The sequence below is a fragment of the Panulirus ornatus genome, chromosome 32 (genome assembly GCF_036320965.1).
Source record: "Panulirus ornatus isolate Po-2019 chromosome 32, ASM3632096v1, whole genome shotgun sequence".
Classification (NCBI taxonomy): domain Eukaryota; kingdom Metazoa; phylum Arthropoda; class Malacostraca; order Decapoda; family Palinuridae; genus Panulirus; species Panulirus ornatus.
In genome coordinates, this window is record NC_092255.1 from 26,996,259 (window position 1) to 27,010,557 (window position 14,299).

Sequence of the window (14,299 nt, forward strand, 5' to 3'; positions counted from 1 at the left end):
TACCAATGAAACTGTTATAAAAACAATTTAACTATTTTGTGTAGCATATGAAACAAACAAAGGAAAACAATAAGTATAGTCTTAGAGCTACATACAACATACTTGTGCAGCAAAATACCAATCATCAGCCAGGTGAAGTTCTAAAGTTGTGAGTCGTTCTCCACAGCCCTCAATCATACGGCTTACCAAATCAATGGAGCATCGATCGTACAAGTTTGCCTCAAACTTTCTTAGCTGGAAAATGTTTTCAAAATTGTTTAAAGGAATTTCAGCGAGGCTAAAACTGCAATCTTCACTTCTTGTTTTAACATTCACATGCATTATCTAGACTAAAAGACAATTTTAATGGAAATCATACATGACAGCAGAAATACAGATTACTGGATAAAACCTTGAGCTTTTCCCTCTAAACACTAAACTCTAGCCACCTTTCCACATTTCAATAATGTAAGGCTTTCACCACTTCTTCTCTATTCATTAAACCAAACTTGTCACTCACTTTGCATACCACCATGACTAAAACACCCTACATCTACCACTCTATTGTCAAACACATTCAACAGTCCTTCAAAATAATCCCTTTATCTCTTCTTCCTTTCATCAGTACCTGTTATCACTCTCTCTTTTGCCCCTTTCACCGATGTTCTTATTCATTCTCTTGTTCTTTGCACATTACATACCTGCTTCCAAAACATCTTATCTCCCTAAAGTTTGCTGATAGTCGCTCACTCCAACCCAAGTCCTCTTTTTTCAACCCCTGCACCTTCCTCCTGACCTCCTGCCAATTATTCTTATACATCCCCCAATCATTTGCACTCCTTCCCAGTAAGTAGTACCAAAATGCCTCCATTTTCTCTTTCACTAGCAACTTTACTTCTTCATCCCACCGCTCACTACCCTTTCTAATGTGCCCAACTCCCACCTTTTGCATATCACATACATCTATTTCACATGCCAGCAATGCTTCCCTAAATACCTCCTATTCCTTGCCCACTCTCCTAGTTTCATTCACATTAAATCTCTCCTGGTATTTCTTGACACAAGTCTCTTTTCCAAGTTCACTTACTCTTGTCACTCTTCTCACCAACATTATTTCCACTTTTCTGAAAACCTCTGCACATCTTTACCCTCGCCTCCACAAGATAGTGATCAGACATCCCACCAGCTTAACCCCTCAGCATATTTACATCCAAAAGTCACTCTTACATGCCTCTCAAAAATTATGTAATCCAATAATGCATGTTGACCATTTCTCTTGTTCACATACTTATACTTGTGTATGTCCCTTTTTTTTAACCAGGCATTCCCAATCACCAGTCCTTTTTCTGCACACAACTTCACAAGCTGTTCACCATTTCCATTCATAATACTGAGTACTTCTTAGAGGCCTCACACCATTCACGTAATATATCATATTCCTGCTTGTGTCATAAAGATACTGGATTGGTTATGCTTGTTGCTATCCTCTCTTCATTATACCCATCCCACATATTTCTTTAACATTACCATATTGAAAATATATAAAGTATTTGCAATCCCCATATAATCTGACAAATACAACAATACTACTGAAATTATGATGTAGACATGGAACGTTCAAGTGGAATAGCAAGAATGAATAGTAAGGAAGTAAAAGCACTTGAACTGGAGTCTCTCATAAAGCAGAAGAAACAAAAACACAAGTCAATCAAAAAACAGAGTCAAAATGACTGACAAAGTAACTCTAAAAAGGGTTTTCTCTGCAGACATGAAATATGTGTGATAAGAATGTTCAAATCAGTACATATCAGAGAAAGAAGGTAATATTGTAAATGTAAGAAAATAAAACACCATTATGAAGAAGGGCAGCAAAAGATAATTTTGTAAGATTAGTAAAAAAAATGGGTGAATACACAGGGAAGTGAGGTAAGTAACATGGCTTAAGAATTTTGTAAGGTCCACTGCTTAGTTTTAAAATGGTTCTGTGATTCCCTCTACAAGTAGCAGAGGCCAATGGTGTGTTTGTGTGAAATTTTAAAATGATGTAATTACCTTTTTTGTGTGTGTATGAAGAGGGAGTTTAAAACTTATGAGGCCCCATCTCATGAGGGTTCTCCACTGTCATACAAATTTTAAAGTTTCCTTATTTTGTCTGTATTAATCATGTCCTCACTCAATCTGTTCCATTCATCCACCACTTTTATACCATAAAAGTATATCTTTACAACTGTTTTAAAAAGTTTTTCAGTCAGTTTCATGTTTTGTTCTTTGGTTGATCTGTCCCAACAACTCTCAAAGAATTGTTCACTGTCCTTATGAACAATCTCTTTTCAAAGAGATTGACATCCGTGTGTGTGTGTGTTGTTCACTCCAGCTCCCGTGGTTCCTTTTGTTACCATATCCACTCCCAGGTATCTAAAACACTATACACTATAATTCCTTCGAGTTCTCTCCATTCACACCCTTGCTCCAAATACTGTAACCCATCTCTCTTCACTACTAAACCTAGTAATCTCGCTTTTATTCACATTTACTCTCAATGTTCTCCTTTCACACACTCCCAATTTGGGGAGAGTGCTGGGCAACTAAACAGTAAGTTTGTCTTTATTGTGATAGCTGCATCATGGGTATGAGGGGTCTTGGGATGTGTTCAATCAGTGTTTATAGTACTGCAGGGATTAGTGATATCCGAAGCATAGATGGGAAACTGTGGCACATGTTTGTTTGGGAAGCATAGTTTTAGATGGGTTATGTCTGGTATGGTAGTATTTAAGACTCAAGTTGGGAGGATGGTATAGTGGTTTAAATAGGAGAGGTCTTTTGCTATTGCAAAGAACTGAGTGTGAACCATATTGAGGTGAGAATGTACTGGGAGAATCTTTGTTCAATTAATTGTATGGTTGTTAAATGTTTGAGGTTGCCAAGCAGCCAGTGAATGTTCTGAGTGCACTGTTTTGTGTGGTTTGCAGCCTAGTTATGTTTGCTTTCGAGAGGATTGACGACCAGGGATAGTTTAGGGTGAAGAGGATGAATTGTTTGTTGAGGATCTTAAAGGATTCTTTTTTCTTTTTTTTTTTTCAGAAATCTAAAACCAATTAGTGTTCTGAGGGCAACTAGTTTGTGTGTTGATACTTTTTGTGTGGGAAGAGAATGTCAATTGTTTAATGTATATGATGCCTTGAATGGATGATTTTCAATGGGATTGATTGTCCATTCCAGGTGACTGGAGGATGTAAGTAGGATTCATATCCTACTGAAGACTTATGTGAAGATGCAATCATTTTGTTTTGGGTGAGCCAGTTTCAATTGTGTATGTTAAGTTGATGGTACTGTGGTGTTAGGGTATTGTAATGTGACTATGAGGTCATTTGCACATATAAGCACCTTCATAATGTGGCTTTCCAGAGGTACTGGGAGTTCATGCAGGATTTTTTTTTTTCTAATAAAACTAAAACTATGAAATTATGGTAAAATTTCATCAAACTACATAAAAATACTCTTTAAACAGTACTACAGGAACAGTACTAACAGGATAGACTCACTGTGGTGTTACCCATAGCAGCTACTGTACTGCTGTTCCTGGAGTGAGAAGTGAATGTTATGTGTTTAATTTATGTGATGTGTAGAATGGCTGATGTTTTGTTCAGTGGTAGTGATTGTCCATTTAAGGTGACTGGAGGATGTAGGTTGAATACATGTCTGTCTAGGGTTAAAAGAGTAACTGAAGACTTAAGTACAGATGCAGACATTCTACTCTAGGTAAGCCAAATGTGTAATGCAGTGCTGCATACTGATGATGCTACTGTGGTGTCTGGGTGTGTGATGTGATTGCAAGGTCATCTACATATGATAGGACCTTCATACTGTGGTTTGCTGGAGGTACTGAAAGGTCATGTAGAATTTTCTAAAATTAGACTAATGTTATTATTATTATTATTATTATTTTGTTTTGTCGCTGTCTCCCGCATTAGCGAGGTAGCACAAGGAAACAGATGAAAGAATGGCCCAACCCACCCACTTAAACATGTATATACATACACGTCCGCACATGCAAATATACATACCTATACATCTCAACGTATACACAGACATATACATATATACACATGTACATAATTCATACTGTCTGCCTCATTTATTCCCATCGCCACCCCGCCACACATAAAATAACAACCCTCTCCCCCCCGCATGTGCGCGAGGTAGTGCTAGGAAAAGACAGCAAAGGCCACATTCATTCACACTCAGTCTCTAGCTGTCATGTATAATGCACTGAAACCACAGCTCCCTTTCCACATCCATGGTTTACGCCAGATGCTTCACATGCCCTGGTTCAATCCATTGACAGTTATACCACATCGTTCCAATTCACTCTATTCCTTGCACACCTTTCACCCTCCTGCATGTTCAGGCCTAAATCACTCAAAATCTTTTTCACTCCATCTTTCCACCTCCAATTTGGTCTCCCACTTCTCCTCGTTCCCTCCACCTCTGACACATATATCCTCTTGGTCAATCTTTTCTCACTCATTCTCTCCATGTGACCAAACCATTTCAAAACACCCTCTTCTGCTCTCTCAACCACACCCTTTTTATTTCCACACATCTCTCTCACCCAATTATTACTTACTCGATCAAACCACCTCACACCCCATATTGTCCTCAAACATCTCATTTCCAGCACATCCACCCTCCTCCGCACAACTCTATCTATAGCCCACGCCTCGCAACCATATAACATTGTTGGAACCACTACTCCTTCAAACATACCCATTTTTGCTTTCCAAGGTAATGTTCTCGACTTCCACACGTTCTTCAATGCACCCAGAACTTTTGCCCCCTCTCCCACCCTATGATTCACTTCCACTTCCATGGTTCCATCCACTGCCAAATCCACTCCCAGATAAACTAATGTATATTGTATATTCACCCATTCTAAAATTATGAAAATAAAATAAAATTTCATAGACTATAAAAATACTGTTCTTAAACAGCATTACAGACCCAATAATAACAGGATAGAGTCACTTACTTTGGTGTTACCCAAAGCAGCTACAGGAAGAATGATAGAAAAAAAATTGAGATGCATGCTAAGTAAAACCTGAGTAATAATGATAATAATAATAATAATAATAATAATAATGTCCTCACTCTTCAATATGAAAACTTTGTTTATAGTATATTTTGGAATAAACCTGTGAAATTTACAAAATTTATAAAATCTAAATAACATTATCCACGTAATACCTGATTAATGATAAATGGATTCCATTATTAAATGACCTGTCAAGGATCATGTACTGTAGGTCTAATAGTTTTAGATTACACACATTGCAGAAATACTCAAAATATATAATAAATACAAATTCAAGACATTTTTTAAAAAGGTAATATAGTAAGGTTGATTTTGTGAACTTTCGTGTTTAACAGAAAGAACAGAAGATCCATACTGAGTTATAAAAATAATATCATCTGAAAACCAAACTTAGAAACAAACTGAGGTCTTCATAAGATTTGCACGAAAAAAGTCTATGCTTCATGTGTATTATACTGTCTACATCTTAGCACTGCTTCCTTAAGCTAAAGAACAAAAATCTTTCTTTTATCCTGCATGTAAAATATACATTAACTGTTATTTAAAGAGAAGATGCTACAGTAAAAGAAAAGGTGAATAACCTGTGTGAGCGATGAGAGTACTGAGACATCTGGCTCATCTTCTAAATCCTGGAAGACAAAATCTAGTCGAAGTTGCTCCAGTTGAGGACAAAGAAGTGAGGTAAGCAAATCTTCAGTGAAGGGGTTGAAAAGCCAAAAGTTCTTCAAGTTGAATCTTACATCTCTAAGGTTGAGGTCTGGCCGATCTACAAGAGATATGGCATTTTCTCCATGACGTAACTGTTCTTTAATGCAATCAAACAAATCTGCTCTAGACTCAAATAAGAGAGAATCTGAATTACAATTAAAAGCACAATGGTGTAGCCAAACAAGATTCTTAATGGAGTCTAGAATTTTCCAACATCCTTTTCCAGTAATCCTTGTGCCTGAAATATCTAGGCAAATCAGCCCAGTACATTTAGCAATCTCCTCACACTGTTGATCTGTAATCTTTTCTGAGCCTCTCAATGACAACTCATATAATTTAGGGCAGATTCCTGACAGCCCAGATATCATCTCAGGAGTACATATATACTGGACTTTTAAGACTGTTAAGTGTGGCATGCAAACAAGCTTGGTGCTCAGTTTTTCAAAAATCTGTGATCTCCAATAACATGGCCGTCCAATGACCAACTTTTCTAGTCGAGTTGCTTTATGTAGATGTTCAAACAAAATCTGAAATGAATTACCTTAGTATCAGAATCAATGTGCACATTAAAAGAATATTCTTTGTAGACATAACCTTAAGCCAGACAACTTTTTTTTTTTTTTTTTTTTTCCAAGTCAACCTTTAAAGAAAAAACAACTACCAAGCATTGCTTTAAAAGTAAATTATGACATTCAAAGAATGGTGATATGCACTAATAATGTCCTGAGGCTGCAAATATTATCAGTATCCACCTGTATAGAAAGATTTTCAATACATAAGTTTCCATGCGAGCACCTTCATTCTTCAAGAAGAGTATACCTTACCCAGGATCCTTTACTCGAATGCATTCCAACTTTCAGTATCAGTTTGAGTTAAATGACTACATCTTACCACGCTTCTGAAAGCCTTCATATTATGAGTCTTTCCAATCACTACATTACAGTTTTAATGTTACATGGGGGAAATTATGATAGTGAATGAAATGACTAAACAATAGAAACTAATGCTTCAGATTTTAATAGGCTGTAAAATACTCTGGTTAAAACTATACTTCATACCTGCAACTGTACATTTTTATTTTCTTTTTCTACAGAAGAATGACCAAATGAAGCTACAAGAATTTGAATATGACAAGATATTCTTTAACTAACCCTTTTGCTGTATAAATCTCATTCATGTATGTACAATTCGATCGTCATTCACCAAAGAATGCAAATTTATGGCACAGACTTGTAAAAATATTTGAAACCCCCAGTACAGTTCCTTAAGTTCTCTCATAACAGAATGCCCATGTTTGTCCAGTTGGTGCTGCCACACTGAAGGGGCAAGTTAAATCCCAGAAGTAAACAGTCCCAGCTGATATAAACGCATGCCATCCACACGGTCATATGAATACTATATACATTTGTTTTCTTCCATACTAGAAAAGTAGTTAAAAAGATGATTAGAGCACTTACATTTATTGATGGCAAAATGACTTTTTGAAAACCTACATTTGAATGGTAAGCAGCAGCAAAAGGGTTAAAGAGAACAGAATAGCATCTCATTATTATATGACTGTGATATCACTTATAACAGTGTATGGCCAGAGAATTTGAAAACATGGAGAGATGTAGACCGTGACAGCCTAAGGGCACAAGCATCATGGTTACTTATGGGACACTTGCAATCTATTTCACAAAGGCAAATTTAAGTTAACAGGAAAAGCATAAGGAGATTTTTAATGGTGAAAGAGCTGTTTTTATGCAACTGATCAGTTAAGTGGTACAAAAAGCCATGAGATAAACACACTAACCTTACACATATCAGCCTCTGAAAACATCTTTGCATTTCCAAAATCCAGATTTCTAAGGGTAGAATTAATGAAATAAGTCAAAATATCTTGAACAGCATGACGTGTCTTTTTCTCTCGCATGTAGATGGGATCTAATCTACTTGTGATTGAGTTGAAAAGGAGACCATGCAATGCAGCATGGGAGTGTGAAGTCAAAAGTCTACTGAGTTCTTGTCGTATTATCTCAAACTCTGGAACAGAAAAATAGGTGAATACAACCACTTGCATGGAATAAAAAATGAGACACAAATATGATGTTTAATCTAAACAAATGTCAGAGTACCTGACTGAAGAAAATGTCCTTCTTTTCTGTCTGGTGATATATCACATTCCACATGGCCAATGAAGTAACTATCTATGAGTGCCTAAGGGAAACTTTGATAATTTAAATGAAAAAGTTCATGTTGAGTAAAGAAGGTAATCTGTCTTTGGCTAGAAGACGATCGCTGTTAAAGCAGCTCACATGACAGCAAGAGATGCTTTTCCAACATGTTGCTTAAACAGTACCTTTGGAGTTGGGCCTTTGGATGATCACATGCAGTAAATAAGGACCAAGTTCAGACTATTTCTCTAGTGGTGCAGACCCCACGAATAGTAGCTAAGGACATGTGAACTGGCATCTAAACAGACGAGAAGGGACTCATAGGAGCTATTAAAGGAAATGAATTATGGACACAAGTTGTAAATCACTGCCCCAAATGATCATGTTTCAATGAAGAGGCAGATATTACTTCCATGTGCAGGCTTTACATACATCCTCAGCTATGTCCATAGTGCTTATGTGAGCAAAATAAAAAAAAGCAGACCAATACTGTAGCTATATGTCACCTGCAGAATTTTAGAGACAGCCTATACAAATTAAGTTAAGAAAAATAGATATCAAATAAAATATGCAAGTTAATCTTTAATGACTCCATTTTATCTTAACCCTTCGTAACTATACATCCAAGTGATACTAATACCGTAGTTCTGTCATTCTAATAATAAAAACATGCAAACTGATACTGAACAAGAAAAATGTCTTAAGTTATTTATTAGGCTACTAAATAAATGACAGAAAGAGTAAAATGCATCAGAAACATGAACTCTGTATTCATATATACTCACTACCCTGTCTCTCCATTTCCTCATTATTTTCAGGGGATGCATTCTCTCTCTCTCTAGTACTCTCTAGCAATAATTCTTCTGCATCCTGTGGCTCTGTTATATTCTGAGTTTGGTGGTCAGGCTTATCAGTTTCATGGCTAAGAGTCTGGGTGTATCCTTCTTCAGTCTTTTGTTTATTCTGGGCATGTTTTAGCTTACTGCGCAGCAAATCCTTGTAATCTTTACTAAGGTTATCTTGGACACTAGTAGCCAGAGGGCTCTGTTTTACTGCATTGGTCTGGCATATACAAACAACTTCAATCAACAGTTTCGTAATCTTCTCAACACATAAACTGCAAAGGGGCAGCACACCCTTCTTGGCTGGCATTATTCTGTAAATGGAAATACAGTCAAGGAAGTAATAGTTCAAACATTCTAATCAATAATCACTACATAAGTTCAAGTATTTCAAAATAAACAAGCTTAAGTATTTCCAGATCAACAAGCCTGCAACCTGACTATATGATGCCATGCTTAAGCACTATAATCATGGTTCAGTTAGTTGATATATTTAAGTTATGTCGTTTTTAGACTGTACAAATCACTTTTATTCAATTATGCCAAACTGATATTCTTGATAATTTCTCTGGGAGGGAATCTTACGCTTTTGTCATTAAATATTTCAGTGGCAACTCAGATATGTTGCAAATATATAATCAACCTAAGGGTGCCAATTTCAGTCAATTTTCAAACACACCCATCAGCAAAAAACCACATTGGAAGAATTGTAAAGGAGGTAAAGCATAAGTTAAGATACCGCTGGTACTGCCTTCAAATAACGGATATGGAGGTGGTGCAATAAAATTGCCACAGTTCAATTATGGGCAATAGAAATTTTACCTAAAGTGAGCTGAGGTGAGCTATAAACTTTCCCACACAGAAAAAGAGAATGAGAAGGGAATGCATTTATTATATCTTCAAATTTCTAGCTCTGCTTCATAATGGCACAGAGCAGTTCTTTGAGGGGAGGAAATGATTAGCAAATGGACAAAAAGGAACTAAGGAAGAGAAGAATCAAATAATATATGAAGAAACATTTCAATAGTAACTGAGTTGTGGACATGTAAAACAAACTTTGAAGAAACAGTGAATTCAGATAAAAAAATATGAATAACTGAAAATTTAAGTGGGGCTCTATGAGTGTAAATCTACCTCCATACATGCATAAACAGTTAAATACAAATAGTTGATTCTTAAATTGCCATGGATTCAAGTTTAGCAAGTCTGTGGAGAGGGTCAGGGATAATAAATGTATGACAATAACATCTAAGTTAAAAAATATTTCCAGGGCATAAAAATAATTGTTTGTCAATAAACTTCCTATCCCTGACCTTAAGCGAACCCAACATTCCAATGTCACGAAAGTTAAAAAAGTAGATTTGTATCCAACAACTATGTATACTTATTGATGGGTATAATTGGTTTAAAAATTAATACTAGGCTCCTGTTGACTAAGGTAAGGTCTGTAAGTGTGAATGCAAGATGTACTTCTTTATTATTATGATAGCTACCTACTACAATGATTACTTTGAAAGTAAAATGCAAATAAGATGCATTATGCATTATTGCTGTTTGAAAACAGTATGTTGTACAATGCATACATTTCTTTATGCACACCAGGGCATATGAGACGTCTGGGGTAAACCATGGAAAGGTCTGTGGGGCCTGGATATGGATAGGGAGCTGTGGCTTCGATACAGTACACATGACAGATAAAGACTGTGTGTGAACAAATGTGGCCTTGTTTATCTGATTTCCCGGCACTGCCTCGTTGAAGCAGGGGGTAGTGATGAAGGCAAGTATGAATATGTATATGTGTACGTATATAAACTACGTCGTTCCAGTTCACTCTTTTCCATGCATGCCTTTCACCCTCTTACATGTTCAGGCCCTGATTGCTCAAAATCTGTCACTCAATCCTTCCACCTCTAATCTGGTCTCCCAGTTCTGCTTGTTCCTTCATTTCTGACACACATATCCTCTTTGTCATCCTTTCCTCACTCATTCTCTCCATATGTCCAAACCATTTCAACAAATCCTCTTCTGCTCTCTCAACCACACTCTTTTCATTACCACACACCTCTCTTACCCTTTCATTACTTAATCAAACCACCTCACACTGCATATTGTCCTCTAAACAATTCATTTCCAAAACATCCACCCTCCTCTGTACAACCCTATCTATAGGTCATGCCTTGCAACTATATGGATTCCAAATTAAAATTTACAAACATGTGACAGAATTGGAAAGACATGGTGGAAGTTGGAATGCATGTTGTAGACTAGCTCACAAATATAATTGTAAAAGAAGTGGTGGAAGTGTTAATCATGACTGGAAACTTTTGTTCAGTTTACTCATTTAAAAAAAACTACATGCAGAGCAAAATTAAAGAATCATTCTTGGTAATCTTGGAAACTGAGTCACAAAAGCCTTCTACCTATCTCACCCGAGATGGAGAAGGATGAGAAATATAAACTTCCTCTAAAATTTATGAAAAGGAATTCTTTCGTATGTGTTACAAGTTCAATCTTTGTAAGCAGAAAACAGAACTCTTATGTGTAAATGAAATGGTTAATGTGATTTTTACATATAAAATAGATTTGATCTGTGATACCAAGTTTTAACATTTACATTTTCTAATCCAGTTCATTTCAATGGGTAAGTCCTAGGGGGGAAACTCTGCATATTTAATTTAGCAATATTGAGTTTACTCTAGGGTTAAACAAACAATGATTATCTGCAATATAATGAAAACCATTTACTAATGGTAACCAACATCAGAAGCATGTCTAGAAAGGCTGACCAAGGAAGCAATTTAAAAATACAGCAAACAAGAACTACTGAAAAATATGTGCAAAAAGTCTCAAGATGAATGAGAACAGCATACTCTCTATAGGAAACAGAAAAAAGAATTGCAGAACTTTGAAGGCTGAAGTTATTTAAACAAGTCACAAAACATTTGATAGAGGTGACATATATTTTGGACTCAAATATCATAAAAAAAATGTACTTGAAAAAAAGCATTTGAAGAGGATAAGGACCAGTTGAATATTCATTACCTAAAATTCTAAAAAGGCTAGTGAGAGCACGAGACTTTTAAGGGCATATAATCTTCATCTACAATCATAGTTGTTACTCAGCAAGCTGCAACTGATCAAGAGTAAGGCACAGATCAAAGGTATACCATAGTGCTAACCAACTGCATGAGGCCCATCAAACGATGGCATACATACAATATTCTCGTTTATGTACACAATTATGAGAATCATGATTTAATGCATATGATGAAATGTACAGGCTCAAGTGTCAGAATTCATGACAGTAGTATTTCTCTTGGTTACTGCAAGTGAATAAAGCATGAGTATGTATTTTATGATCCTTCTACTTGCCTCTAAGATAAGGACTGGAAACTGCAATTCATCACTTTGTGGACGCAAGATGACGTCCGTTGACCCAGCAACTAAATCAAATGACTCTACCTGTCTAACAGTGTGGTTTATAAACTATGTGAGCTCCAGTTCCTACCTTATATTTTCATGGAAATTTGTCTCCACTTGCAGAGTTGCAACCTGGCCAAATATGGAATTGTTTAACAGGAAAGTATCAAGCTCTTGTTACTTGTTCTTCACCTTTACTAGATGTGGCATGTAGAAAATGCTGAACCATACAAAAAAATATGTAAACTCCCATTTTAAGGACATACATTAAGGTAAAACATAATACATAAGAAGTACATGTACATACACACATATATATGTATATATATATATTTATATATGTGTGTGTGTGTGTATGACTCAGAGTTCTGTTTGGTAGTCCCGTAATGTTTTTGGTAAACAAAAGAATCAGCTGATTAGCAACAACATCTCGTCAAACTGCAGGTGACTCAGACGGAATGTTCCTTACACCAAATTATACAGTTCTTCGCTTTTTTCTCCGTCATTATAAGTAAATATTACAAAGTAGAGTGCATGTTGATGCTTGAGACGATTAATTATCTTATTAATTGATTTTATACATGATAAAGGGAAAAAAGTATTACAGGCATATAGTACTACAAAATTGGATACATGAGACAAGACAGTATTACTTGGAATAGTCGACAGACCATACTCTGGTGATAATGATTGGTATAAATGGAAGTAAAGGATTTATATCGGTGAAAATCATATAAGCCGAGATTGTTGCAGATATTAGGACATTTCTTCACTTGATTTTGATATAAATGGGATACACATTTAGTGAACGCATAACTTGTAAGTAGGGGTATTATTACAGTTTCAGACATCCAGCTAATTTTGTTAGATTAGGTTAGGTTTGCAATGGTTAAGATTGTTTTTAATGTTTTTTGACAAATTTGGCATTCATTTCTCTTGCAAATTACTCCTCATTGTGATTTTCCCCACACTAAACCCCCGGTACCCACAGAATCATGCTAAACGCATAAACAACATAATATCAGCTTCCAGAGAGGTGGATTTTTTAACTAATTTTACCAAAGTGTGGGGACATAGATGATGAAAGAAAATGTGAAGTTGGGTATTGATGTGCAAATTAAGTTAGTTTAAAACAAAATCAGTGAAAACCTTACCTAATTTTCCTTAGGAGCTGACTTTCATATTATTTTCAGTTTTCTGGAGTATGTTTGGTAAACTTCTAGTGTAGTGCTGCCATTCATTCTTTATGGAGAAGGGAAATTGATTGTAATGCATTTTTTATCTTTAAGAAAGTTGACTTAAAAAGTTGGTATGTAGTGGTTGGTAAGCAGCCACTGAGCAGGGAGTTACATTACCATTACTACCCACCTGGGTATTAGGAAGGTTGATGATGACTTTGTAGTGAGCCAGCTCTTCAGTGACTGAAGTTGCACTCTTCTGTCCAGGTAGCTCTTTTCTAATTGAACTGCTGGCATTCTGTCCACTTTCGTACAAAATCTCCTTGTCACGTAAGACTTGGCAACACTTAACTGACACAACTCACTCTTTGTGACTAGATTTTTCCTGCAGTGAGCATTATACACCAGCCCTACCTTTAGGCAAAATTGTAGGAGGAATAGATAGAAGTAGTAGGTAGAAACGTTTGACAGGGGGATTAAGTAGAAATAGAAGGTAGGCATATTAGGTGAGAACTTTAGGTAAAAGTAATTGGTTGGAACATTTGGTTGATAAATATATATGTATATTCCCATGAGTCCACGGGGAAAATGAAACACGAAAAGTTCCCAAGTGCACTTTCATGTAATAATCACATCATCAGGGGAGACACAAGAGAGAAATATAACAGTCAGTTGATATACATCAAAGAGACAAAGCTAGGACGCCATTTGGTAAACATGTGATTGTCCAAAACATAAGGAATCGAGTGAGTTGGGACGATGTGGTATACCAGGGTCGACGTGCTGTCAGTGGATTGAACCAGGGCATGTGAAGCGTCTGGGGTAAACCATGGAAAGTTTTGTGGGGCCTGGATGTGGAAAGGGAACCATGTTTTTGGTGCATTACACATGACAGCTAGAGACTGAGCGTGAATGATTGTGGCC

At 36.3% G+C, this 14,299-nt stretch overlaps 2 protein-coding genes across 5 annotated transcripts in view; one reads left to right on the plus strand and one right to left on the minus strand.

Moving 5' to 3' along the window:
* Positions 1-12,444, minus strand: part of LOC139759225 (uncharacterized) — a 39,302-nt gene extending 26,858 nt beyond the window's left edge. For 2 of the 3 annotated variants that reach the window (XM_071681316.1, XM_071681314.1), the window contains exons 1-5: positions 12,286-12,444; positions 8,721-9,091; positions 7,575-7,804; positions 5,653-6,306; positions 103-234 (exon numbers count right to left, since the gene is read on the minus strand). In XM_071681316.1, coding sequence (XP_071537417.1) covers positions 103-234; positions 5,653-6,306; positions 7,575-7,804; positions 8,721-9,087 — 1,383 coding nt within the window. In that variant the 5' untranslated portion in view covers positions 9,088-9,091; positions 12,286-12,444. The other variant, XM_071681315.1, reaches the window with a different exon arrangement.
* A 143-nt stretch (positions 12,445-12,587) lies between these two features.
* LOC139759227 (LETM1 domain-containing protein 1) overlaps positions 12,588-14,299 on the plus strand; it is a 30,960-nt gene continuing 29,248 nt past the window's right edge. The window contains exon 1 of one of the 2 annotated variants that reach the window (XM_071681317.1): positions 12,588-12,708. In XM_071681317.1, coding sequence (XP_071537418.1) covers positions 12,656-12,708 — 53 coding nt within the window. In that variant the 5' untranslated portion in view covers positions 12,588-12,655. Of the gene's footprint in view, positions 12,709-12,847; positions 13,017-14,299 lie in introns of those variants that run through there. The other variant, XM_071681318.1, reaches the window with a different exon arrangement.